This window comes from Drosophila ficusphila, unplaced genomic scaffold, assembly GCF_018152265.1.
Source record: "Drosophila ficusphila isolate 14025-0441.05 unplaced genomic scaffold, ASM1815226v1 contig_470, whole genome shotgun sequence".
In the NCBI taxonomy this organism is placed as follows: domain Eukaryota; kingdom Metazoa; phylum Arthropoda; class Insecta; order Diptera; family Drosophilidae; genus Drosophila; species Drosophila ficusphila.
In genome coordinates, this window is record NW_025064389.1 from 3,389,316 (window position 1) to 3,417,137 (window position 27,822).

Genomic DNA, 27,822 nt, shown 5'->3' on the forward strand with positions numbered 1-27,822 from the left:
TCTTCTAGCGTTGACACCAGGGCACTTTCTTGTCGGCGGCCCTCTTCTATCCATAGTGGAGCCCGAAGTAAAGGTAGAATCTAAGACCATATTAAACCGGTGGCAACACTTGAAAGCGCTCCATCAGCAATTCCGCGCTCGATGGAAGTTTGAATACCTGAAAGAGCTCCACAAGCGCAACAAGTGGAAGTGTCCCACCGAGAATATGCGTGTCGGGGACATGGTCGTCATCAAAGACGACAATCTGCCCTCAAATGAGTGGCGACTCGGTAGAATCGACTCCGTCTTTCCTGGAGCCGATGGCAATGTCCGCGTAGTCGACATCCGGACGGCGGGCGGCATTGTCCGGCGTCCAGTAGCCAAAATTGTTCTCCTTCCCGGAGAGGCTCCCCAAACTTCTACCCAGTAATCCATACTTCGTTGTCCGTAGTCCGTAAGGCCCGAATCTTTCCATTATAGAACATCTTCCTGTGTTTTTTTTCTTTTTCATGATCCAACGCCGACATCCGTAGACAATGGCTCCGCGTAAGCAGAACGCTCAAGTGTTGGAGAGCAGGCGGACTCGAGGCACGCAGTCCTACCGGTGCCGAGTCTGCCGGGGGATCCACCCTCTAAAGAGGTGCCAGAGGTTCCTCAAGCTGAGCGCGGAGAAGCGGCTACGGGCAGTTCTGGTTAATAAGTACTGCGCAAATTGCCTTGCCCACGAGCATTCGCAAGGGGACTGCCGTAACGGTGACCGGTGCACAACGTGCGATGAGGAGCATCACACGCTGCTCCACATCACCGAGCCTTCCAAGCCTTCCAAAAGGGGCTCCGCTTCTCAGCAGCGTTCGCGCCGGCAAGATCCGCCAACTCGCAGAGCGCTTGCTTCTCCACCGCGCTCAGCATCCTCGACACCAGAGCCCTCGACTCGCGCAGCGCGCGCTGCTCCGACGCTGGCAACCCTCCTTCAACACCACGTCGTCAACGTCCTTCCAACGGCTTTGGTCACCCTGGAGGCGGGTCCGAAGATCGTGGACACCGTGGCTCTCGTAGACCCCTGCTCGCCTCAAAGCTGCATCGACGCCACCCTGGCGTCCAGCCTTCGTCTGCCGACCACCAATGTCGGAAAGGAAAGGGTGTGCACGGCGATCCTCCGATCGAAGGTCGTCGAGGGAGCTGCGTTGGATGTCGTCCTAAAGATCGAGCCCGGCGTCGGCGTCCGCACCCCCATCCGAGCGATCGACGAGTCTGTCGTCGGCCGCTACAAGGAACTTCCGCTGGCCGACAAGCGGTTCTATCTGCCGGCGTCGATTTCCATGGTCCTGGGTGCGGATGTCTACGCCAAGGTCATCCAACCAGGATTCCACCTGGTCGCCGAGGGATTGCCGGTGGCCCAGAAGACCATCTTCGGCTGGATCCTGTCCGGCGCCTGCAACCAGGGCTAATTATGTTGCAACGCCAGCGGTTGCAAGGGGGGGCGGAATGTTCAGGCCTCTCCCGCTCTCCCTCTCCCGGAGCTTCTCCCCACACCGCACTCTCCCTCTCCCGAAGCTTGGAGCATGTCGCGCTCGGCCGTCCAGGCTCTCCACTCCCCGAGCGCGAGAAATCTCCGCTGCGCCTCCAAGCGCCTAGCTTAGAATAGCTTAAGTTAGTTCCAAAACATCAACGCATGAAATAAACGCCCGGCCGGTCCGCGCCATAATCAAAGTTTTAGAGTTTTTTACTTTTCGCGATCGCCGAGTGTGTAATTTCTTGCCCCCACAGCTAACACCGCCAGCCGTCGCTGACCACAGGAGTTGCTGCCTTCAACGTTGGACGCCCCGCCACTTCACTACCCTTTCCGTCTTATATACTGCGTGAAATAACTACAAAACTTCTGGGAAAGTTTGAGCAAGATAGCTTAAAAGCTGAGAAACTAGTTTATATTGAAATAGACAGGAGAACACACGGACAGACGTACGGATGTTTTTCGATTGAGATCGTGATGCTGATTCCGTCTCGGCAAACCCAGGGCCTTGGGTTGGCATAGGTTGGCCTCACGGATCGGCTGCTGGAGTGGGGGCTGTGTCATCCCCCGAGTCATCCGAGGATGTCGGGTTTCCTTCGGGAACCAGCTGTGTCTCCCACTGGCACCACTACAAATGCCTGGGGGCGAAGACTTGGTGATCCGGCGTTTGGAGCCATGCATCTACCGTCATGTGTGTCGCCCTTCCCGGCTCGTCGTCATCGCCCACCCGCAGACGGGCCAGGCTGCTTGCCGTCGGCAATCCGAGGCCGCATACTCGCTCCCCTGGAATGTCGACCCTTGGTGGGCCCCTCGGACTAAAACCTATGCTGTCCTACACGCTTGTGTTGATTACTAGTGAGAATTCCGATAAAAGTTGATCCCATGGTACCAATTTAACGCCGTTGTTCCGGCAGAAAACCTTGAAACTAAGGCTGGTAAGCTGGGTGCTATTGTCGCTTATCAAAGTCCTTTGTGGTCCGAAGCGAGATAGGATCCTTTTGCGAAATCCAAACTACAGCTGGCCTGCCGTGGCCTTCTTTTAGGGGATGATCCCGACCCATTTGGAAAAGACGTCCGATGTGTCAATACAGTCGCTCCTTTTTTAAATGTGTAATGCGATGCAACGTAGTTTGGGTGTTGTCTATACTATGGCGAGGCACTCTTTTTCCGTACCCGAGTAATTTTTCTTCTTCTGGTTTTTCTCAGTTAATTCTCTTTCCTAGTAGTCGGAATATAGGCAGGACTCAGTCGTCGGAAGACTTCCCGCACCTCTGACGATGATGCCACCCAAGTAGGCGAAAGCGTACGGCTCAATGTCTGTTCCAATGACGCGGTCGAGAGCGCGTTGAAATGTCACTGGTGCAGAATGGAGTCCGAAAGACATGACTTTCCAGTGGAAAAGTCCACGGCCGGGCACAGTAGCTTCCGCAACAGGAATCTGCCATTATCCATTCTTCAGATCCAGCGTGAAGATGAAACGCGCGTCTCGTAAGCGTTTTTATACCCTTGCAGAGCCAAAGGGTATTATAATTTCAGTCAGAAGTTTGCAACGCAGTGAAGGAGACACCTCAGACCCCATAAAGTATATATATTCTTGATCAGCATCACGAGTAGAATCGGAATACGTCTGTACGTCTGTCCGTCTGTCCATCTGTCCATCTGTCCGTCTGTCCGTCTGTCTGTTTCCGCGCAAACTAGTCTCTCAGTTTTAAAGCTATCGTGCTGAAACTTTCCCAAAAGATGTGTAGTTGTTGCACGCAGTATATAAGTCGGAACGGGCCGGATCGGCCGACTATATCGGATAGCTCCAATACAAGAGAATGAAATTAAAAATTCTCACTCTGTTGTTTTTTATCAGATCGACTTGAATTCTTCAAGATGGCGTTTTCTAACTGTTATTGAATTTCGGATTAAATTTGAACAAAATCGGATAACTCTATCATATAGCTGCCATAGGAGAGATAAAAAAATATATATAGAATTAATGGAAATAAATTGATAGCATCGTTGTTTTTTATCCCACGAGCATGATTTTTTGAATATAAAGTTTTTTAACAACGTTTATATTGAGAAAAAAGTTTCATAAAAATCGGTCAACTATATCTTAGAGCTGCCATAGAAAAGATGGAAAAATTTATATAGAAATAACGGAAATAAAATTATAACATCGTTGTTTTTCATCAGACAAGTATGATTTTTGGAATATAGAGTTTTCTTACGACTCTTGAATTACGAATTAAATTTGATCAAAATCGGACAATTATATCATATAGCTCCCATATGATCTATAGTCGAAAATATGCAAAATGAATAGAAAAATCGTCTTAGCTTCGATGTTGTTTAACCTTTATGCGTTTTGTTCGACATATTTTATGACTGCAAGGGTATATAAGCTTCGGCTTGCCGAAGCTAGCTTCCATTCTTGCTTTGTTTATTTTTTGAATTGTTAGAATTAAAGTATTATTGAATTGAAGTTTGAAGTCTAGTGTAAGTTAGTTTAGGGCGAAGGCGGAAGCGCAATAAAGCTTTCGTTCGCTCCGGGTTCGCCAACCTTCGGTAAGCTAGGCTTAAGTATCCTGCCACCAATGCGTTTATTTTGCCGACACTATCATACGAGCCCCAGCCCTAACATGAGCCAATTGAGTTTCGCCCAAACGAAATCGTTAACATCATCAAAAGACAACTGAATCCGAAAAATCCCCGGGCTGCGACCTCATAACTCCCAAAATGATCATTGAGCTCCCATACTGCGCCGTTTGCACTCTCACCCAGCTATTTAACGCCATCGCAAAACTTGGCCACTTTCCAGAGAGATGGAAAAAGTCGATTATAATAATGATAGCAAAGCCGGGGAAAGACCACACTATCCCCACGTCGTATAGACCTATAAGCCTACTCTCTTGCCGATCTAAACTCTTTGAAAAATGTCTAATGACTCGGATTAACACATACCTGAGAATCCAGGAAGGAATCCCGTCACACCAATTTGGGTTTCGTGAAAAGCATGCAACAATTGAGCGGTCAACCGGATAACATCCGAAATTCGGAACGCGTTCGAAAAACGAGAGTACTATACTGTCATATTTTTAGATGTCTTTCAAGCATTTGATAGAGTCTGGCTAGAAGGTCTAATGTACAAGATCAAGACAATGCTCCCCTACAGCACCCACAAGATTTTAGAGTCTTACCTTTACGACAGAAAATTTGTCGTGAGGTGCAACATTGCTATATCTGATGATTACACTGTTGGAGCTGGAGTTCCTCAAGGTAGCGTGCTAGGGCCAATATTATATGTCCTCTACACAGCAGACATCCCGACAAGCACACGTCTAACAACATCCACGTTTGCCGATGACACAGCTATTCTTAGCCGCTCAAAATGCCCGATTCAAGAAACTGCGCAGCTAGCTCTTCATTTGGTCGATGTTGAAAAGTGGCTGTCAGATTGGCGAATTAAAGTGAACGAACTAAAATACAAGCACGTTACGTTCACTCTGAACAGGCAAAACTGCCCGCCGAGTACATTAAACAACACCCTACTCCCACAAGCAAACGAAGTAACATACCTAGGAGTACATCTCGACAGAAGACTCACATGGCGCCGGCACATTGAAGCCAAAAGAACACACCTAAAGCTAAAAGCCAGCAGCCTTTATTGGCTTATCAACGCTCGGTCATCTTTTAGCCTTGAATATAAAGTCCTGCTGTACAACTCGGTCCTAAAACCTATATGGATGTACGGCTCCCAGTTATGGGGGAACGCCAGCAATAGCAACATTGACATAAATCAAAGAGTTCAGTCGAAGATCTTGAGAACTATCACCGGGGCACCGTGGTACGTTCGCAACGAAAACATACACCGCGACTTAAACATTCTACCAGTCAAAGAAGTGATCGCTGAACAGAAGGCAAAGTACTTAACCAAGCTATCGGTGCACCCTAACCACCTGGCGAGAGGTCTAACAAGGTTGAGCAACCAATCACGCCTTCGTCGCAATGACTTACCCACCCAGCGAACGACCTGGGGGACGCGCAACCAGAATGCAGTCTTAATATACTGCTAGATAAATTTTAATGTTAAGATTCGCCAACTTATTGTAAGTCTCAAAATTAAGAGTATATTCAATTAATAAAAGCAAAGCTATAATAAAAAAAAAGTATGGTTATGGAGAAAAAGGAGATTCCTTGAAATTGAGTTGAATCGAGCGCACGTCTCTTTTCGTTTTCGTTTTTGCCAAAATAAAATTAATTAGCCACCCAAAATTTTTCGGTTAATGATATTTAGAAGAACTCTTCTAAATTTTCATGGCGCCCCCGGGTGAACTAAATTAATTAATTAAGGGGCCGTCCATAAACCTCGTGACGCTAATTTTTGGCTTTTTGGACCCCCTCCCCCCCTCTATGTGACGCATCACATATACAAATTACAACCTCCTTACAACAAAGCGTGACTCTCTGATGATGAGCGTCACGAGGTTTATGGAAGGCCCCTAAAGGGAACAAATTATTTTAAAGTGACAGTGACACATAATCAACAAGTGCAAGTGATTTTTTTCGCTTTATAAGGAAACCCAAAGACAAGAGTATAGTATTTGAAAAAACTCTGTCACCGACTAAATACAACACAGCCTTTTCAAGGATTGTCGAGACCATCCAGAAACACGAGTATAACGAAGTACTAAAAAAAGTTCGGAAGAACTCCAGAGTTTGCCCAGGTCTTCAACGATTGAACCCCTTCATTCATGAAGACTCGGGTACTTGGTGTAATTTTTCGTTGTTGCGAGTTGGGGGGTAAATGCTCCAATATCGTACGATGCCAAGTTTCTACTGCTGTTGATAAAATGCTCTCAATTTATGCAGAGCTATGTCCGGCACCTTCATCTAACCAATTTTCATGTCGGGCCACGAGCACTTGTGAGTCTCCTTCGACAGCGTATTTGGATCGTCAACACTCAGGAGGTCTGCAGTCAAATAGTTCGGTCTTGTATTCGCTGCTTCAAATGAAAGCCTCGACTAATGACACAAATTATGGGAAATTTACCCGCAGATCCTCTCCGTGCTCTCCGCCCATTTAGTATCTGTGGCGTTGACTTTTGTGGCCCCGTCTATACGACATTCGTGGAAGGCCTCCTTATAAGTCCTACATAGCGCTATTTGTTTGTTTTGCGTCTAAAGCGGTTCATCTAGAAATTTTGTCAGACTTAACCACTAACTCCTTCTTATTGGCTTTCCAAAGGTTCGTTGGGCGCCGAGGATGCCCTCGCACAGTCCACTGCAACAACGCGACGAACTTCGTCGCAGCCAGTCGCCACTTCCAGGGCCTTCGGGAGCACATCGAGAAGGAGGCAGATGCCGTATGCGAATTCGCATCAAGAATTGGATGCGAGTTTGCGTTCACATCGCCTCGAGCTGCGCACATGGGCGGGCTTTGGGAGGCAGGTGTAAAGACTGCCAAGAACCTACTCCTACGAGCGGTGGGCAGCGCGTTCCTAACCGCAGAGGAACTGGCGACGGTGCGCGTCGGCGCGTTAAGCAACGACCCCAGCGACGGAGAAGCGTTAACGCCCGGGCACCTGCTGACAGGCAGGACGTTGTTCCTAATTCCACCACTCCGGACCCCAGACCAGACGGGTCACAGTTGCTTGCAGCGATGGCAACTTGTTTCGTCAGCCAGGAAAATGTTTTGGTGGCGATGGTCCCAGGAATATGTGCTGGGCCTGCAAATTCGGGGCAAGTGGCATCTGGAGCAGCCCAACATACAGAACGGACAGCTCGTCATCCGCGCCGAGGATAACCTGCCGCCTTAACAATGGCTGAATGGGAAGATCATCGCCAGGCACGCAGGAGAGGACGGAAGGGTCAGGGTCGTCGACGTGAGGACCAGCGGAGGAGGAATTTTTAAGCGGGCCATTCACAAATTGGCGCCGCTTCTAATCTGTTGAAGCCGGAAAGTAAGTTTCTCGGTTAATAATATTTAGAAAAACTATTCTAAATTTTCACGTAGTAATTCGTCGATTTTGTCGAAAAGCTTTAACTCAACTTTTAAGAAGTGGATCGTTCTCTCGTCGTGGCGTCCGTCGGATGCCTGTGGTCGGAATGAGTCCTCCGATTCGATGGCCGTGAGGGCAGTGGCTCCGGAATGGATTTCGCTCCCGTGCGATGGTAGCATCTACGCGGGCTGGCAACTGGTATCTGTCGATTTTCTGGCAGGGCTCTGGTGTTACTGACGAGATATCAAAATCTTTGCTTTGCTGCCCCTATTGTTGTCAACCTTTTGCCTCCGCCTGGGGGGCGTCTGCGAGAAGGGTCCTTGGTCTTAGTGCTGGTGGTATTCGCTTGCGGCTGTAGGTCGTCTGCGTTTCCTGCCCCTGGGATAGCGGTTCCTTGGGTTCCGGTGGTGTGTCCCCCTGCGTGGTCCAGCCACATGTCCAGTGGGACATGTGTCCTCGGAGCAGGTATGGGTTTCCGTGCTTTCCCGTGGTATCCGTAGATCTTCTTATACGCCCGTAAAATGTACAGTTGCAGTGGTGGGTGTCGCCCCTGCTGCTGGCCCCGGTTCCGCTCTTCGTGCGGTAACGAGAGCAAATTGCAGGCAGACTTGTCCTTTTGAGTTCCGTCAGCCAGGGCTCCCCCTTTCAAAATTCCAATGTGGGGTTGGGATCAGGGCCGCTTGCCGAGCGGAATACCGATCCCGGGTGATCTTGGCCAATTGGGTAAGTCTCTCCAAAGAGGAGAACTCGTGTCGTCGCATAAACAGTTGGTTTTTCGACAGTAGGTTCTCGTAGATCCTTTCCAGTTCCTGTTCGATCAAATAGCCCGCACTTTGCGTCATCAGACGCAGCTCTACTATGTAATCTGAAAAGGCTCTCCGGCTCGCTGGTGCCTTGTCCCAATGGTGTCTTCCAGCCTCTGGTAGTACAGCGGTGTTAGGAAAAATTCCAAGAACTCCCTCCTGAATCTGGTAGGCTCGGTACCAACCCTCGGAGCGGCCTGAGAGCAGAATTGCAATGGCTCGTGGTAGTTCACTGATTCCTATGTGGTAAGATGCGGCTCCTTCCTCGACGCCCCATCCCCAAAGTTTCTCAGCAAACGCGGCGGCTGAAATTGGACTGCGTGGAGGGAGAGGTGCCTGAGTTGGCACTTGTGTCCCACGTCCTGGGCTAGACGGATTTCTTCTTGGATGCCGGACATCCCCTGCTCCTGGCATCGGTGATGTGGGCCGACTGGTCGCCGTCTTCGGGGTCGGTGCCTCCAGCGCGACAAAGCGCTCTCGGAGAACCGGCCATGGGTCGCTCCTCCAATAAACGATGCTAGCTGGGGCCGCAGTTTGTCTAATTGACCGTTCGGGTCAAGTTCGAACTCCTTTAGCAGGGCTTGTAGCTCGTATTTCTGGCGAATCGCTAATTATTCGAGAGCACCCCTGTGTATGAGCAGCCGTTGAATTTATGTTGACTAATACTGGAGAACTCTACAGCCCTTGCGCAAATGTTTACTCTTGGGGTTTTGAACTTATCCTATTTAATTAATTTGCCTTCATGGCTTTAATATTAAAAATAACAATACAGGTAGATGATGAAAAAGCAAAGATCAAATGTGAAATCTGGGGGTGGGTTTATTCCATGCTCACCAAACTTCAGAATATTCCCTCGTAGAAGCCCTCCTCCTTATTTCCGAAGATCTCGGACAGCTAGTTGTAACGAACTGTTTTTTTTTTATCTTTCGCTCGCTACCTAAAACGTGCGGCAAGCTCAGCAGAATTTGTGTGTTCGTCCCATAAAATTTATTAATGCGTGATTTCCGAGCCCAAAAAATTATTCAGATTGTAATTCGGCTTGGCAAAAGGGTTTGGTCGGCGTTTGGTCTGGATAACTTCGGCCCAGCACCTAGCAGATCCGCACTTTCATGAGAACCGTCCGATTGCCTTATGCAGAACATCACACCAGAACACCTCCAAATATTTCGTGCATCAAGCACCGTGTACCTTACCCAGCATCTTTCAGATTTTTCTTGACTGTCCTTCTCCAGCCAACTCCCATGATCGGGTCCGAAGTACCTCGAGGAATTTCCCGTTGATTCCTTGTGTGGATCTAAAGTTTGCGAATTTACAGCTCGACAGTTACAGTTAGAGCCCAAGGTCCAGAGCGGCACCGTTATTTCCTGGCTTCTCCGCTCTACCCCAGTCCAAGGTCCGCTTTTCCCGTTCGACCTGGACGGTCGTGGCTTGTATGTTGGATTACAATAAAACCTCCCATCCGAGCTTCCGTAGCTTCTGACGAGTGGCCTGACGATGTTTTGGTGGAACACTACACCCTTCCCGTTGGCCAATTCTGGACGCTTCTGTTCGATCGGTCCAGTTGTTTGCAGTAGATGGTAGAATAATGCGTCTGTCCATATTGGAGCAGTTCATAATGGATGATTAATTAATTAATGAATACCACCAAACACACAGAAACGCACTTCCTGGCCATTAATCCCGGCTTGGCCAGTTCATAATTTATTGAATTATTAAGTCGAAAACGCGGTTCGGAGCATCCTTTACATTTTTCGATACACCTTTCGAAATACAAAGTAAAAATTAGTTTTTCCTGAGACTAAAGTCTTGACACAAAAACCAAATTACCTGTTCAACATATTCGAATTAGGGATTCCCGAATTTAATACAAAGTAGTTTTTTTTAATTTAAACTCCACTTGTCGTTATGCCCATTCTTGGCACAAAAGGTGTTGTTGTTCCTTTGGTAGTGCCTCCATCAGCACATCTGCAATTTGATCCTTTTTACTGACGTATTGAACGTCAATTTTCTCGGTAAGATCACGGATGAAGTTATAATAAGTGTTTTTTTTTAGAGTTTTAGAACTTTAAATCGCAATAAAACAACGATGGATTGTTAGATTGACATGAATTTTATTAATCTGAAAGATAATCTTGTGGCATTACATTATAAATATGATTTCTGGCATATGGTATGACCGCCTCGGCAGGCTCTGCACGTCCAGTTTGCGATTACTTTTTTTTGTGGCCATATATCGGCACGGCGTTTGTGGCTAATCCGCATAGACCAATAACTTGACATAAAAAACGTGGTGTGAAACGTTGGATGTTGGATGGACGTAGTGCGCGATACGCATTCCGTAAAGAACCATTATTTTCGAAATTGATTCATGATGAATTGACAAACCAAACTGAGAATAAACCACTTGACATATGTTAAATGCCAACTGAAAGTTCTAACCCATTATAATGTCGTCGACAAACAAAATAAAAACTTTTTTTTTTTTTTTTTGATTCCAAGCTCGGGGAGCTTTTTGCAGCCTATACAGCGCTTTTTCCTGCTTGCAGACTTATCCAGGCTTTTTTATAAATCCAGAGGCAATCTTTATGGATATTTTCTCATCCAGGTCACCGTTCAAAAACGCATTCTTCACATCAAGTTGCCTGGTGCACAAGCTGTCTTGATTAATAGCTGTTAGAAGAGCTTTCAGAGTTGTAAGACGAGCGTATGTTTTTTTGTCGTAATCAAAGCCTTGTCTCTGCCCAAAGCCCTTTACCACGATTCTAGGCTTGTGTCGCTCTATATTTTCATCGGCTTCTCGTTTGACTTTAGGTCGAGAGAGAGAGTTTATCTTCTCTTTGAATGCTCCTCCCCAATCTTTTTTGTCGTTACGAGTTCCGATTTCCTCGTAGCTTCCATGAACATCATCTATGAAGGATTTCGCATTTAAGGCCATCCTAACATAGATAATTTAAATAATTTTATATAAAATGTGATATATTAATAAAAATGAAAATGTTAACGCCAAATAAAATTAATAGTATCCCTTTGAAGTTAGATATTAAATATATACATTTATAGCCGAATTGGCAGGAGCCTTGTAAAGGCAAGGCACTGAAAGGACATAGTAAGGCAGAAGGTTTGAAATCGTATACCATGCCCTTAAACAACTGGTAATAAAGGCTTATAAATTGCATTTCTTTAATGGAATATTACTAATCTTGACCTCGAGTTTAGAATAGAAACAAAATTAGAAGAAAAATATATAATTTTGTTCTCTAAATATTACATTCTGGGGTATATGAGTGTCTTATTGCTATGGGTCTTAATTCGATCTCGCGCAAAATATACACCAATTTCCAGACTTTCTTTTCCTCTTTTTCTATTAACACTGTTCAAAAGGCTAGAGTATACATAATTCAGTTACTTAAAAATAAACATTGGACCGATGGCTTTGCCAAAAATGTGCTTTTGGTGTTTATTAATCTGCATTAACGTATGTATCTTCGTTATATGGGCCCGAATAATGTTCCATTAGGGATGGAAGAAGCGTATCTGCAGAGGGCTGTCTGAAAATAAAAGATTTCATTTAACCAACTACATTTTATTGTTTGCCGAGTTTTTATACTTGTCCATTGACAGGTGATATGAGCCAGGAGCTGAATTTGACCGACCTGCGCGGACAAACTTTTCTATCCGCAAACAATTTGATTTTCCGTTTGCTCCTTTCATAAACGGATTTCCAAAAGAATGTTTTTTTAACATGTTTTTTATCAATATTAGTGTGTCTAATTTTGGAATGCTGCGCACGACGGAGTTTATCTCATCATCGTCAACTTGTACCAAGCAACAATTTTCTTCTTCGGTCGGCAAGGGAAAGTCTCCATCAGAAGTAACCCAACTGTTTATCTTATAATATAAATATGTATTAATAAAAATACAAGACCAAGTTTTGGTTTTGGGTACCTTCAACAGTGGAACTGTTATTCTATCCTTGGCCTCTTTTTCTAACATGTGTACTATACAGCTTTTCAAGTTTTCAGTAACCAAGTAGTTTTCTGGGAATACTACGGAGTCTTTTTTAATTTTTTCATATAGTAAAGGCACGGAATCTGCCAGAAATGGAACGTTTCCAAAAACCAGAGAATAAAGAGTTGCGCCTAAAGCCCAGACATCTGCCGCCTTTCCACAATATTCGTTCTAAAATATTTAAATGTATTAAAAATTCTTTACAATGTTTTATTATCAACTTACCTCACCTACGACGAGTGTTTCCGGTGCTCTAAAGGCTGGGGTTCCAGCGGTCGATCCATTGCTTATCTTGGCATTCTCTCCAATAAATTCATTGCACACGCCAAGATCCGCTATTTTGACATGGCCACATTCAGTTAACAACAAATTTCCAGGCTTGATGTCGGCATGAATTATTTTTTGATGGTGTACTTTTTGTAGACATGGAAAAAACAAAAAAATAAATTACATTTATGATAAACTTTATTTAAACAGGAAAGAAAGCTCTAAAACGTAAGTCAATGACACGAAAAAAAGACTTCTGTGGTTATGGACTATTATTAGCCAATACAACGCCAGCAATTGGGAATTCTGTATAGTACTTCTATAGTTATCTAACATTTTCTGATAACATATGTAGGTAAATATATGATTTAGTAGTCAAATTTTTATAGAAATAATTTTAATATTTTATAATATATCCCAACAAAATGTTAGCTATAGAGCTAATTTGAATGAATATTAACAAGGCTGCATATTTTCTGTACATTAATTACACTGTGCGACAAAAAAATGTTTAAGTTGATTTTTTCTTATTTTTCACTTCTACTAATCAAAATAAGAATACAAGTTTGTGGATTTGTTGATATCAATAGCCAATCAGCTTTTACGCACACTCAAATGTCCCAAAAACGCGCGTTTGTGCATATTTCACAAACTTATAAACACATATTGGGAAAATATGTTTTCACCGTTATAAGCGTTCATGCAAGTTCAATATCTATTAATTAAAATGTATTAAGCAAATATACCGTAAGGCTTTTATCACAATGCTTTAAAATTTTTTTCTCCCAGCTCTATACTCTGGGCGACTACATATGGAACTTGTTATGCGAGGATACCTCTAAAAAAGACAAAAAATCAGGAAAAAATTTCACTTTTAAAAAAATAATAGTAAAAAAAATAATAATATTTTGTGTTAATTATTTTCATAATAATAATTTCATAAAATTTACCATGAAAAACGAAATTGTATCACTTAAAAGGTGGCATAGATATTTTTGTGCATAATTTATGCACCTTAACCGAAAACAATCAAAAAAATAACTTAAACAAAGATTTTGTTAAATTTTGTCGCACAGTGTTATAGCAGTGTCATCAGCAAAGGTGGATAGGATTGTTTGACCGCTTGTGAGAATATCAGCCGTGTATAGGACATACAAGATCGGTCCGAGCACACTTCCTTGGGGTACTCCAGCCTTGATTTTGTGGTTTTCAGAGAAGAAATTTTTGCATCTTACAGTAAAAACTTTATCTTTGAGGTAAGATTCAAGCAACTTGTGGGTATTTTGTGGCAAGACAGTCTTGATTTTTTAAACTAGAAATTCAATCCAGACGTGATCGAAGACTTGAGACACGTCCAGGAATATGGCACTGCAGTATTCCCTGTATTCAAAAGTTGTGCATATTTCAGCTGTTATGCGATTTACCTGTTCGATAGTTCCGTGCTTTTCCCTAAAGCCGAACTGATGCAGGGGAATCGCTCTGTTGTTTTGGAGGTGTTTTCTTAGGTGGCATGAAAGCAGCTTTTCAAATAGCTTAGATAAGCACGGAAGCAGGCTAATGGGCCTGTATGACGAAGTTTAAGATTTGTCTTTGCCTGGTTTCGGTATCATTGTAATAACGGACTTTTTCCATTGCAGAGGTAAATAGCCCCATTTGAGAATTGAGTTGAATATGGTGGTGATGCATTTAACTGGACATGCAGGCAGTTCAATTATCATTTTAGGCGAAATTAAATCATGGCCGGGGGCTTTTTTCGGATTCATCTGTTCTGCAATGGCTTTTGTGACTGTACTTGTTTCAAGAATGATTGTGGAGGTGCTGGTGGGATGTTTGGCAAAGTAAATTGATTCGCCGGCGGATGAGGTTGGAAGACGTTTTGTAAGTGAGAGGCGAAAATGTTGGCCTTTTCCTCGTCACTACGCGAATTGGAAAATCGGGCTAGTGGGTGAGAGCTTTGCTATATACGCACGTTGAGCCTGATTCTTCTCAGTTATCAAAGCTTTAGATAGCTTCCGACAGGCTTCTTTAAGCTTTGTTTAGTGGCTGGGGATCGGTGTGTCTGCCAGTTTCGGCGAAGTCTACGCTTTTCTTGAAGGAGCGTTTGGATCTGCATGTTTGTGCGCATAGTATTTGGGAGGGATGTAGCTAAAGGGTCAGTTGTAGAGTGTTTGGCAGCTGAGGACATTACATCCGCTATGTGCTTGATTGAATTTTTAATGTCAGCTTGACACGAGATATTGGGTTCGATTTCAATGTGAGAGCTGATATATTTTTTATAATTTAGCTAGTTTCTTGTATTGGAAGTCAGAAATTGTGGTCGCTTTACAAGTTGTGGGTGTTCAAATAGACAGAGTAGAACAGGGGAATGAGTGTTTCAAGGGAGTGTTTCAACGCGTATCAGCCTGGGCGGCACTCTCCTAGTTACGGCAAAATCGATAATGTCTGGTTGTTTATTCGGATCTGCTGGCCAGTATGTAGGTCTACCCGGTGAAACAAAATCTAGCTTATTACTAGGTTTGATAATAGCATTGTATAGTTGGCGTCCTTTGGGGTTAATAAGACGAGAGCTCCAGTAGTGGTGTTTTGCATTATAGTCACCGGCAGCTATAAAGCAGTTAGTTAGTGAGTTGTAGAAGCCCAAAAATTCATTCTCTGGAATATTGAATCGTGGGGGACAATACACAGCTGATAGTGTGAGTGGACCGCTGGTTATATTGATACGTAGGGATGTGGCGGAAAGAAACTGTATAGGATCCCGAAAAACTGGGACTTGTAACGGATTAAATAATTTTTTTAACACTGAGAGTTAAGCACTGTAAAGTTTGACCGAGCTCTTATGTATTTTCGAAAACAGACTGACAACCTGAAACCTTATATTTTTTATAAAGTCTGGACTTTAAATTCCTAAGGTGTGTCAACTCTTTGCTAAACCAAGGTTGTTTATTGGATGTTGACGGGTTATATTTCGGAACAAACGAGTTAAAAAAAATTATAATGGCGTCTTCCATATTGCCAGATATAAGTTGATTAAGTCTTAGAAAGTTAGCCCTTCGAATAGAATTAATTGACTTGGCTGTCTTTACAGCATTATTTTTATACCCTTGAAGAGCAAAAGGGTATTATAATTTCAGTCAGAAGTTTGCAACGCAGTGAAGGAGACACCTCAGACCCCATAAAGTATATGTCGGAGGGTCGTTTGTATTATTCATCACTTTAACTAAAATTCTCAGCAGCAAGTTCCGTTCGATTGCCAGGCGCTTTCTGAACTGACTCCTTAGAGTCTACTTTCCAAATTTATACTTTCTACTCAATTCTTATACATTGTTAGCTATCTCTTTCTAACATGTATGTCAGCGCTTAACGAACAGACCTCACTTGGCAGCAGTCTAAATCTGTCCTGCTCTGCCATGCTTTCACTCAATTTCTAACTTCCTTTTTTAATTGTCCCTGCTTCACATTAAAGAAGGCCCCGCTTCACCTGTCCTGACCAAGAGACCAAAGTAGGCCCCGTTTCATCTGATCCGACACGGCCTTCCTGACGATTCACACGTCCTCGTGTGTTACCTTAAAATCACAGTATTCTCGAATTTCAGTTTTCATTACATTTCTTTATCAACAAACATTTCATTACATCTTCTACACATAAGTTTTGAGGCATTTAGACAAAATAAACAAATTGATTTCTTAATAACATTTCACAAATTACATTTTCATTTTAATCATAATTTACAATTCAGACTTGACTAATTGCATAGCTTTATCAACTGGTGTATTTCCTTTTACACCCACATACTGACCCCCGCCATAACAAGTCCTTCTGTTATGGTGCGGTCATCACTAACCCCCGCCATAACAATTCCTTCTGTTATGGTGCGGTTATTCTATCCCCTCTAGGGATTCCAAGGCATCTACCGTGCCTTCCATATCATCATTCCCCACATGGGAATCAGACGCATCTGCACTTAAGTCGTCTAAATCTTTATCAACTTCATTATTTATTTGTCTATTTGGCAATGCCCTCAAAAACTCATGCGCATATTTATAAGTTATTTTGCTAGTTAAAGATTTTAAAGTGTACCGATCTCCATCTAATAGTTCAATTATTTCAAAAAGACCTTTAAACTTTGGGATTCCAAACAAACACACGACGACTCTAACAGCCTTGATAGTATTTTCAGTGTCAATTTTTAAGGTGTGATAAAAATAAACAAATTTCGAAAACGCATCTACCAAAACAATAACGTACTCCTTTAAGTTATTTTTTTTCCACTCATCTTTCCTGTTATGTCAATATGTAGGGTGTGCCACGGAATTTCTACCTTAGGAATCGAATGTAATTTAGCCTGCATTTTTCCAACTGGTGGCTTAGCTAATTTACAGGTGATGCAATTTTCGACAAACCTACGAACGTACTTCGACATGTTTTCGAACCAGTAAAAACCATAAACTTTATCCAACGTTTTCTCCCAACCTAGATGCATAATAGATTCGTGGACGTGATTAATCACTGCCCATCTAACACTACCGTTGACGGACAAAGCACAAAATAAAGTGAAAAACACAACAATCAATTTTTGAAGTGTTTGCTAAATTCACAAAAGTTCACCCGCGAAGTGAACGGTGTATGAAAATGACAAAATATTCAAAATCAAAAAAATCGGAGCGCGCAAAAAAACTCGAAAGTTCGCTTGAAAAAGAGTAAAGCAAATCTTCAAAATATGCGACCACCTCATTTGCTTTATGACTCACTTTGCGAAAAAGTAATCTTGCAGCCCTATGAGCACTGTATAGTTCTCACACCGTAATTTCTTTTTGTTGGGTTTCGTCTAAGATGTCAGTCACCATGCGGTTTGTGTAACGGAACGTGGTTGTCGGGAATGTTTCTATTTGAGGTGGATAAATGTCTGTACTGGCATTTCGCATAAAATGGTACTGATCGTTTCTTACTAAATAACTTTCGCTTTTTTTTTTATTACTATTTGATTCCAAAAGCCGTTGCCCGGCTTGTCCGTTTTTTGGAGTGAGTGATAATTCGCTATGTATAGTGGCATATCTGACTGTGCATCCTCTTTTAGCGCGTGATTATGCTGTCCGGACAGCGCGTTGATGGTCAGTAAAAATGTGAACATTTTTCATTTCGGAAAGGTAATTCCGGATGTTTTTTAAGGCCCATACAATTGCTAATAACTCTCCTTCGTTAGTTGCAAAATTTAGTTCCCTGTCTTTTAAAGTTCCAGATATGGGTTATGGGTTATGGGTTGTTCGTCCTATGATACGACTGCTCGCAAACCGAAAGACAAAGCATCTGTCGTTAAGTCAAACCCTTTTTTGTAAATTTGAGACGCAAGAAAACTCTTAAGATTTTAAAATGGGGCTGATTTTCGTCGGAGTAAACATATATGTATTTGCTTTGATTGTCCTGCGCTTACTTTGCCGTTTTCTCCTTTTAGGATGTCACTCATAGGTTTTGCTATAGATGTAAAGTCTTTAATAAAACACCTGTAGTAATAGCTAGTCCAAGAAATGATCTCACATTGCTCGGAGCTACGAATTGAATCTACTTTGTTAAGGCATATTCTTACGCCTCCTCTTTAAACTATGAAACCCAATTACTATACGCTTTCTTTAAAAAATTAGAAACCCTCATTTTGAACTCATACAATTTGTCTAAGACCCATGCTATGTGTTTCACATGGCTGTGCATTTTCTAGTAGACAAAGCATGAATTCCGTATTTGTTCCCTGAGCACATCTTAAATGGCTCTCTGAAAAATGCTGGGTAAATGTTTCAATCTGAAGAGAAGTCTTCAAAAATCGTATTTCCAAATTTCTACTGAAAAGGCAGTTCTTCTTTATCCAAACTTCAAATCTAATGGCGTATTTTGCCTGCCATAAATTTGCCAGTATAAAAACTAAGTTCGGGAAAGGGTATTTCTCTTCAATCCCTTTTAAATTATGATTCCTTAAATTTCTAGGTGTTTTTTTGAGTTTCCCTGCTCATGTACGGAGACCTAAATGTTGGATTATGCCGTCTCTAACCATGACTTGTGCTTCTGTATTTACAAATGACATTGTTACTGTAAGAAAGCTCTTCGGTTGGCTTTGCAAATACACCGGTTTGGTTGACTAACAATTCCTGGAATTTTTCCATAACTTCCTGTGATACCTCTACATCCTCAACTTTTGTGAAATAATTTACATTTCAAAAATTTAATTTCCTCCGAACTGCTATTAGTTGTTAACGTTTTGTCTTTTAGATCAAGAAAGATGTCAGTTTTTATACCCTTGCAGAGCAAAGGGTATTATAATTTCAGTCAGAAGTTTGCAACGCATTCAAGGAGACAACTCAGACCCCATAGAGTATACCTATATATATTTGATCAGCATCACGATCTGAATCGATATACTTGTACGTCTGTCCGTCTGTCCGTATATATATTATATTTAAACCTTATTGAATACTCGCTTCATAAAACTTGATCAATTACTTGGTTTCTGCCTCCTCTCATTTTTTATACGATATAAAAATGGTTATTTTATTTTTTGTTTTAGGTTAACATTTTTTAAAAAAGTAGGATTTTCAGTTGTCAGTATGTTTTTTTTTAATGTAAGTCCAGTTAATATCTTTAGATGGATCATTATTTACCTTAGAAGATAAGTCCTCTTTAAAAATTCTGTATCAAGTCCTGTTACCTCCGGGGACCGTTAATTATCACCCTGTTTAGATGAGAACAATGTCTGCAACATAAAGATTTTTAATGTCAGTCTAGACCACAATCCGATCTAAGAAATTTTTTTAAATGGTGCTCAACGGCTCTAAGTAAAAATTGATGTCGTTTTATTGTCATTTATTAGCTTGCCTTGGAGAAATTAACGCTTGTTGAATGAAAAACTTAAATTAAAAAATAGAATCGGTGCAAAAAACTTTTTGATATTTTACCTTCCCCTGCCTTAACTGAAATCCAAACCGCTTATTATCATCTCATTCAAATAGACTGCTGCTAATTAACTTGCCCTCATTAACTAACCGCAAAACGATACTTGACAGTCCTTCCTGTAGTTTACATTTTTCAGTTTCAAAATAATAACTACAAATTATAGTCCTTTAGTTTTAAGGCATTGCACTATGAGACTTTTGACATTCATCTAAAATGACACTAAGAAAACAGTTTAAGAGAGTACCGCTGTGTAGCTATCACCTGTAAAAGTCAGCTATTGCTGATGTCGTTTGTTTTTGTTTAAACTTTCAAGAGTTAAAAAACAACTTAAGTTTACGTTAATCAAAGAGGTTTGCAATATATGTTTGTGAACGTGAATGGTAGGAACTGATTGTGCCATTCCTATAATCTTGTGTAAGTTCTTACCTTAAAATAGTCGCTAATTTATGTTATTAAATAGAGCTTCAAAGCGATTCTAGCTCTTTTCAGTTCTTAAGATTCATTTATGTTGTACAGTATTCAATTCTTATTACACTCAATTTGGAAATGGGGATCTTCTTGACATTGGCAGATGCAACGACAAATGATAAGGAAACTGTAATTTTTAATATTTTATTACCTGGACCATTATAAAAGAGCATAATCAATCGGTTTAGAAAACAAACAAATCCAATTTCTATACTCTTATTATTAAGTTATTAATCATTAAAATTAAAAATATATTTTAAGTTATTAATTAATACCACAAAAAGTGGTCGTTTGCCCCATTGCAAACTATATATAGTATAACCTGCATGAACCTTTCAAACTACTGTGTATTATAGTCAAAACAAAATGCTTATCTATTTTATTTTTTTATTTATTTTTATTTATATCCACTACCGATTCTTAAAAAACTGATAAAAAGATAATATGGGCCTAAGGTTTTTTTAATTTTTATTATAGGTACCCTTGCAGAGCAAAGGGTATTATAATTTCAGTCAGAAGTTTGCAACGCAGCGAAGGAAACACCTCAGACCCCATAAAGTATATATATTTTTGTTCAGCATCACGATCTGAATCGAAATACGTCTGTACGTCTGCCCGTCTGTCCTCCTGTCCGTTTCTGCCTAAACTAGTCTCTCAGTTTTAAAGCTATCTTGCTGAAACTTTCCCAAAAGGTGTGTAGTTATTGCACGCAGTATATAAGTCGGAACGGGCCGGATCGGCCGACTATATCGGATAGCTCTCATACGAGGGAATGAAATAAAAAATTCTAACGCCGTTGTTTTTGATCAGATCGACTTGATTTCTTCTAGATGGCGTTTTCTGACCACTATTAAATTTCGGATAAAATTTTATCAAAATCGGATAACTCTATCATATAGCTGCCATACAAAAGATCGAAAAATATATATACATATATAGGGGGAATGTTGTCAGGGTTGGATCGTTGTCTGGCTTGGACCATCTCAATATTTTGAATATTCGTTCTAGTACCATCTGTTAGTGGGTGTCTAGAAACTTCTATCGGTCACTCTAAACTTTCCACGTGATTACCTATTTCGGGATTTCATTTTTCTACGTGTCGTTGCCCTGTGAAAAAAAAGTGCTCGAAAAAGTTTTTCTAACCTGGCCGAAAAGGTGGAATAACACAAGATTACAACATGTCATCCGCAAAGTGAGCATAAAAATACGTTATATAGTTCTTATATTACAAAATAGTAAGATATAGTTTCATTGATTACACTGGTCAACACAAGTCTTGTTTCCTTTATTTTTTTTAATCTGTTATTGGGTATTTCTATGGCCCTGAGTATGAAAAAAATACTGGAAGATTGCTAACAGCTTCAGTTTTTGAAATATAGAGTTTTATTATTTTGATAAAAAATTACAGAAAATTAATAAATGATGTTAACAAAATTTCTATTGAACACTATCAAATGATCTTTTATACGATTTTCTTGAATGGACGACTTTAGGTAGATCACGTTGCAAACTCCAGCAGTAGTCTGCCATCATATGTGAGTCCCACCGCCCCTGACACCGCTCTTTCATTGTTCGAAGAACCTGATGGAATCTTTCACCCTGCTCCTCACTAAAATCACCTAGATTTTGTGAAAATCGGTCTAAATGAATGCAGGAAGTGGATTTTTATGCTCATGTTGCACCCTAACTCTTGCAAGTTCGATAGCATGGACTCAACAAGCTCGACGTAGTTGTCAGATTTCTTTTCTTTTTCTTTTTTTTTCGAGAAAAAATTTCAGTAAAATCCGACAACGTTACCATATCGCGGCCATAGAAAAGACCGAAAAATCTATATAGAAATACGGGAATAAAATTACGGGAAATCGTTATAATTAAAATTATAATTTTTAGAATATAGAGTTTTCAAACTACTCTTGAATACTGAATTAAATTTCATCAAAATCGGACAACTATATCATATAGCTGCCATACAATCAATAGTCGAAAATATGTAAAATTAGTAGAAAAATCGTCATGGCTTCGATGTTGTTTAGCCTTTATGTATTTTGTTCGACCTATTTGATGTCTGCAAGGGCATATAAGCCTCGGTTTGACAAAGCTAGCTTCCTTTCTTTCTTTTTTGTTTTTTTTTTTTTTTTTTGTTGCTTAACAATAATAAAATCAATTTTAATTTAAAACAATAAATTCGAGTTAATATTAGGTTGTGAAGCTGATCATGAATATATATACTTTATTGGGTCTGAGGTATCTAATTCACTGCGTTGCAAACTTTTGACTGAAATTATAATACCCTTTTGCTCTGCAAGGGTATAAAAACTGACGTCGTTAATAACTAACAGCATTTCGGAGGAAATTAAATTTTTGAAATGTGCAAATGTAAATTTTACAAAAGTTGAGGATATAGTGGTACCACAGGAAATAATGTAAAAATTCCAGGAAATGTTAGGAAACCGTACGGGGTTATTTGCAGAGCCAAACGAAGCGCTGCCGTACAATACTAACATTGTTGGTACTATCCGGACAGAGAATGAAGATCCGATATATTCAAAACCGTATCCATACCCGATGGGTGTGTCCGACTTTGTAAATACAGAAACACAAGCGATGTTACGAGATGGCATAATCCGACCATCTCGGTCTCCATATAACAACCCCGTTTGGGTTGTAGATAAGAAAGGGACCGATGAACAGGGAAACACAAAAAAACGCCTAGTAATAGACATCAGAAAACTTAACTTGAAGACAATAGACGACAAATACCCTATCCCGAACGTAGTTTTTATCTTGGCAAATTTAGGAAAGGCAAAATACTTTACCACATTAAATTTAAAGTCTGGTTTTGACCGAAAATGACAGAGAAAAAGCGGTCTTCTCAGTAGAAAATGGGAAATATGAGTTCTGTAGCATTTTTCAGAGAGCCATCGACGATGTGCTCAGGGAACAAATAGGGAAATCATGCTATGTCTACGTCGACGACGTAATTATTTTTTCAGAAAATATGCACGAGCATGTGAAACACATAGCATGGGTTTTAGACAAATTATATGAGGCCAACATGAGAGTTTCGTGCGAGAAATCTAATTTTTTTTTTAAAGAAAATGTAGAGTATTTAGGTTTCGTGGTTTCAAGTGAAGGCATAAGAACATGCCCTAACAAAGTAGATGCAATCCGTAACTACGAACAACCAACCACACTATTTAATGTCAGATCATTTCTCGGACTAGCTAATTACTATAGGTGTTTTATTAAAGACTTTGCATCTATTGCAAAACCTATGAGTGACATCCTAAAAGGAGAAAATGGCAAAGTAAGTGCAGGACAATCAAAGAAAATACCTGTTAACTTCGACCAAAATCAACGCCAGGCATTTGAAAAACTTAAGAGTGTTCTCGCGTCTGAAAACGTAATGGTATTATATCAAAACTACAAAAAAGCGTTTGACTTGACGACAGATGCTTCGTCTTTTGGTTTGGGAGCAGTCTTGTCACAGGACGGAAAACCCATAACCATGATATCACGAACTTTAAAGGACAGGGAACTAAATTTTGGAACTAACGAAAGGGAGTTATTAGCAATAGTATGGGCCTTAAAAAGCCTCAGAAATTATTTATACGGCGTGAAAAATTTAAACACTTTTACTGACCAACAGCCACTTACTTTCGCCGTCTCAGATCGCAATCCAAACGCAAAAATTAAGCGATGGAAAGCTTTCATTGACGAGCACAAGGCCCAAATTTTTTATAAACCAGGAAAAGAGATTTACGTCGCTGACGCACTGTCCCGACAGCACATCCACGCTCTAGAAGAGGATGCCCAGTCAAATATTGCCACAATACATAGCGAGCTATCACTCACCTACACTATTGAAAAAACAGACAAACCGGTCAACTGCTTTCGGAACCAGATAATCATAGAAGAAAGCGGAACTGCTTCAGTTAGAACGGTCATTATGTTTGGTGAAAAAACTCGACATCTCTTATATTTCTCGGATAGAGAAACACTTATACAGAGAGTATGCAATGTGGTCAAAAAAGACGTAGTCAATACAATTTTATGCGAACTACCAGTACTGGCATTTATCCAACATAAATTAATAGAAACTTTTTCGACAACCACATTCCGTTACACGAACCGTGTGGTGACTGACATCCTAGACAAAAACGAATAAAAAGAAATTACGGTGTCAGAACATAACAGGGCTCATAGTGCCGCTCAGGAAAACGTGAAACAGATTCTGCAAGACTATTTTTTTCCCAAAATGACTCACATGGCAAATGAGGTGGTCGCAAATTGTGAAATATGCTAGAAGGCAAAATACGATAGACACCCTCAGAAACAGATTCTCGGAGAAATACCCATTCCCTCGAACACAGGCGAACTCCTACACATTGACATGTTTTCAACAGACAAAAAATAATTTTTAACTTGCGTAGACAAATTTTAAAATTTTCATTTGTTCAACCAATCGCTTCCAGAACCAACCTTTAAAAATTTTTTTTTCGATTTTTTTCTTATTTTTTTTCTAAGAGAGCAGAGTTTTCTTTCGTTTGGGATCTCGTTGTTACTTTCAATATGGAGCATATTTATACCCTTGCATAGCGAAAGGGTATTATAATTTCAGTCAGAAGTTTGCAACGCAGTGAAGGAGACACCTCAGACCCCATAAAGTATATATATTCTTGATTAGCATCACGAGCAGAATCCATCTGCCCATCTGTCCGTCTGTCCGTTTCCGCGCAAACTAGTCTCTCAGTTTTAAAGCTATAGTGCTGAAACTTTCCCAAAAGTTGTGTAGTTGTTGCACGCAGTATATAAGTCGAAACGGGCCGGATCGGCCAACTATATCGGATAGCTCCAATACAAGAGAATGAAATTAAAAATTCTCACTCTGTTGTTTTTGATCAGATCGACTTGAATTCTTCAAGATGGCGTTTTCTAACTGTTATTGAAATTCGGATTAACAAAATCGGATTTGAACAAAATCGGATAACTCTATCATATAGCTGCCATAGGAGAGATAAAAAAAATATATATAGAATTAATGGAAATAAATTGATAGCATCGTTGTTTTTTATCCCACGAGCATGATTTTTTGAATTTAAAGATTTTTAACAACCCTTATATTGAGAAAAAAGTTTCATAAAAATCGGTCAAATATATCTTATAGCTGCCATAGGAAAGATCGAAAAATCTATATAGAAATAACGGAAAGAAAATTATAATATTATAAAATTATATAACATCGTTATAATTATAATTATAATTTTTAGAATATAGAGTTTTCAAACTACTCTTGAATTACGAATTAAATTTCATCAAAATCGGACAACTATATCATATAGCTCCCATATGATCTATAGTCGAAAATATAGAAAACGAATAGAAAAATCGTCTTAGCTTCGATGTTGTTTAGCCTTTATGTATTTTTTTCGACATATTTGATGACTGCAAGGATATATCAGCTTTGCCGAAGCTAGCTTCCTTTCTTGTTTTATATTAATTTTCCACATTTTCGACTATTTTTTATATGGCAGCAATATGATCTAGTTCTCAAATTTTAATAAAATTTAATTTGTTATTCAAGATTCGTTGGAAAACTCTATATTCCAAACATCATGATTGTCTGATGAAAAACAACGATGTTATCATTTTATTTCCGTTATTTCTATGGCAGCTATATGATATAGTAGTCCTATTTTTATCAAATTTTTTTTCCCGATGCAAGGGTATTTAAAAAATTTGATGTTCTAAAATCATGCTCGTGGTAATAATAATTTTTTTTTCCATTATTTACATATATATTTTTTGGTCTTTCCTATGGCAGCTATGTTATAGAGTTATCCGATTTTGATAAAATATAATCCGAAATTCAAAAGTAGTTAGAAAATGCCATCTGGAAAAAATCAAGTCGATCTGATCAAAAACAACGCCGTGAGAATTTTTTATTTCATTCTCTCGTATGGGAGCTATCCGATATAGTCGGCCGATCCGGCCCCATCCGACTTATATACTGCGTGCAATAACTACACAACTTTTGGGAAATTTTCAGCAAGATAGCTTTAAAACTGAGAGACTAGTTTACATAGAAACAGACAGACGGACAGACGTACATATATACGAATTTGGGTTCTGATCGTGATGCTGATCAAGAATATATATACTTTATGGGGTCTGATGAGTCTCCTTCACTGCAAGGGTATAAAAACAAGAAAGAAAGCTAGCTTTTGGAAGCCGAAGCTTATATACCGTTGCAGTCATCAAATACGTCGAGCACAATACATAAAGGATATACAACATCGAAGCTATTCATTAATTATTATTATTTTCTATTACAGTCGAATCCCGATAATTCGTACCCCGCTAAATCGAAAATCGCGATAAATCGTAAAAAATTCTGTTCCCTTGAAAAAATATCGATAAATCGAATTCCCGTCTAATTCGTAAAGAAAGTGATCCCCTTGCCATTATCGGGACTCGACTGTAATTAATTAAAGCTATATCATATAGTCCTCCGATTTTTATGAAATTTACCTCCGAATTCAAGATTCGTTAGAAAACTCTATATTCCAAAATTCATTGCTTATCGGATGAAAAACCCTGAAGTTATCATTTTACTCTTGTTAATTCTATTAGATTGTTCTATCTTTTCTATGGTACCAAAATGATATAAATAATACAAATATTTTTTTCAAGATTCAAGAAGGGTAGTTCAAAACTCGATATTCTAAAATCTTGTTCGTGGAATAAAAAGCAACGACTTTATAATTTTTTGTTTCGTTTTTTAAATATATTATACATTTTTTTGATCTTTCCTGTGGCAGCTTTATGATATAGTCATCCGATTTCAATAATATAATTTGAGATTAAATTGAAGTTAAAATTACCATCTGGAAAGAACAATCCGATATGATCAAAAACAATGACGTTATCATATTTTCCCGTTATCTTTTTGATCTCTCCTATGGAAGATATCCGACGTTGTGAGCCGATCCGGCCCGTTCCGACTTATCAAACGCGTGCAATAACTACACCACTTTTGAATAAGTTTAAGCAACATAAAAAGACGGACCGACGCACGAAAGTACACGTCAAGCTCGATTCAAATCGTTATAGATCGAGAATAGCGTTTTCTTATAAAAAACAAAATAATTTAATCGGTTTCCTAACAAAAAAGGAAACCATTAAAGAAACAAACAAATTTTAGTTACAAAATCATTTTGTTTACTCACAATACTCCAATCCAAGTAAAGACTCGCGAAATATGCTCCAAGCTCTCTTTTCAGGCAATGGCTTATCTGTGGGAATTCTTAAAACTTCTCCTTGCTGTACCAGTTCAAAAACCATATATAATGAATCCTCAAGTGGATCATCTAACACTTCTATCAACTTCACGATATTGGGATGGTCAAGTTTTTTTAGAACGGCTATTTCTCTGTAAACCCGATCTAGCGGCGATGTTGCCTTTCTGGGTCCTCGTCGCATTAATGCAGCTTGGCGTAATAGACGCTTTTTTGAAAGAATTTTCATTGCGTAATGTGTTGAATCTTCTTCCGAGTAGGCTAACTTTACAAGTCCATAAGAACCCTACAAAAAGTAAAGGGTAATTGTTATTGTGATCTTTGTGTAACATTAACGAATGTTCAAACGCGGTGTCTTCGCTACTGAAGATAAGGATGTAAAAGTAACTGCTTCCGTTACTGTCAGCAAAAAAAATATATGCTTTTAAGGCTTTAGGCAATTATTTATTAAGATTATGTTATGGAGAATGAAGCCAAATATGCCTGGTAATAAGGTGTACGGTAGTAAATTTTTTTTTACCCAAGTTCGCTAGAACGACAGAAATATTGGCCAAGAAATCGT

General features: G+C 40.1%; 1 protein-coding gene across 3 annotated transcripts in view; it reads right to left on the reverse strand.

Annotated features, from left to right (window-relative positions):
* Nucleotides 1-11,626: 11,626 nt before the first annotated feature.
* The window catches only part of LOC108101760 (calcium/calmodulin-dependent protein kinase kinase 1), a 43,492-nt gene continuing 27,296 nt past the window's right edge, over nucleotides 11,627-27,822 (reverse strand). For 2 of the 3 annotated variants that reach the window (XM_043208476.1, XM_043208477.1), the window contains 5 exons: nucleotides 27,192-27,546; nucleotides 12,516-12,703; nucleotides 12,228-12,461; nucleotides 11,890-12,170; nucleotides 11,627-11,830 (listed from right to left, as the gene is read on the reverse strand). In XM_043208476.1, the coding sequence (XP_043064411.1) occupies nucleotides 11,743-11,830; nucleotides 11,890-12,170; nucleotides 12,228-12,461; nucleotides 12,516-12,703; nucleotides 27,192-27,546 (1,146 nt within the window). In that variant the 3' untranslated portion in view covers nucleotides 11,627-11,742. Of the gene's footprint in view, nucleotides 11,831-11,889; nucleotides 12,171-12,227; nucleotides 12,462-12,515; nucleotides 12,704-19,202; nucleotides 19,295-27,191; nucleotides 27,547-27,822 lie in introns of those variants that run through there. The other variant, XR_006245620.1, reaches the window with a different exon arrangement.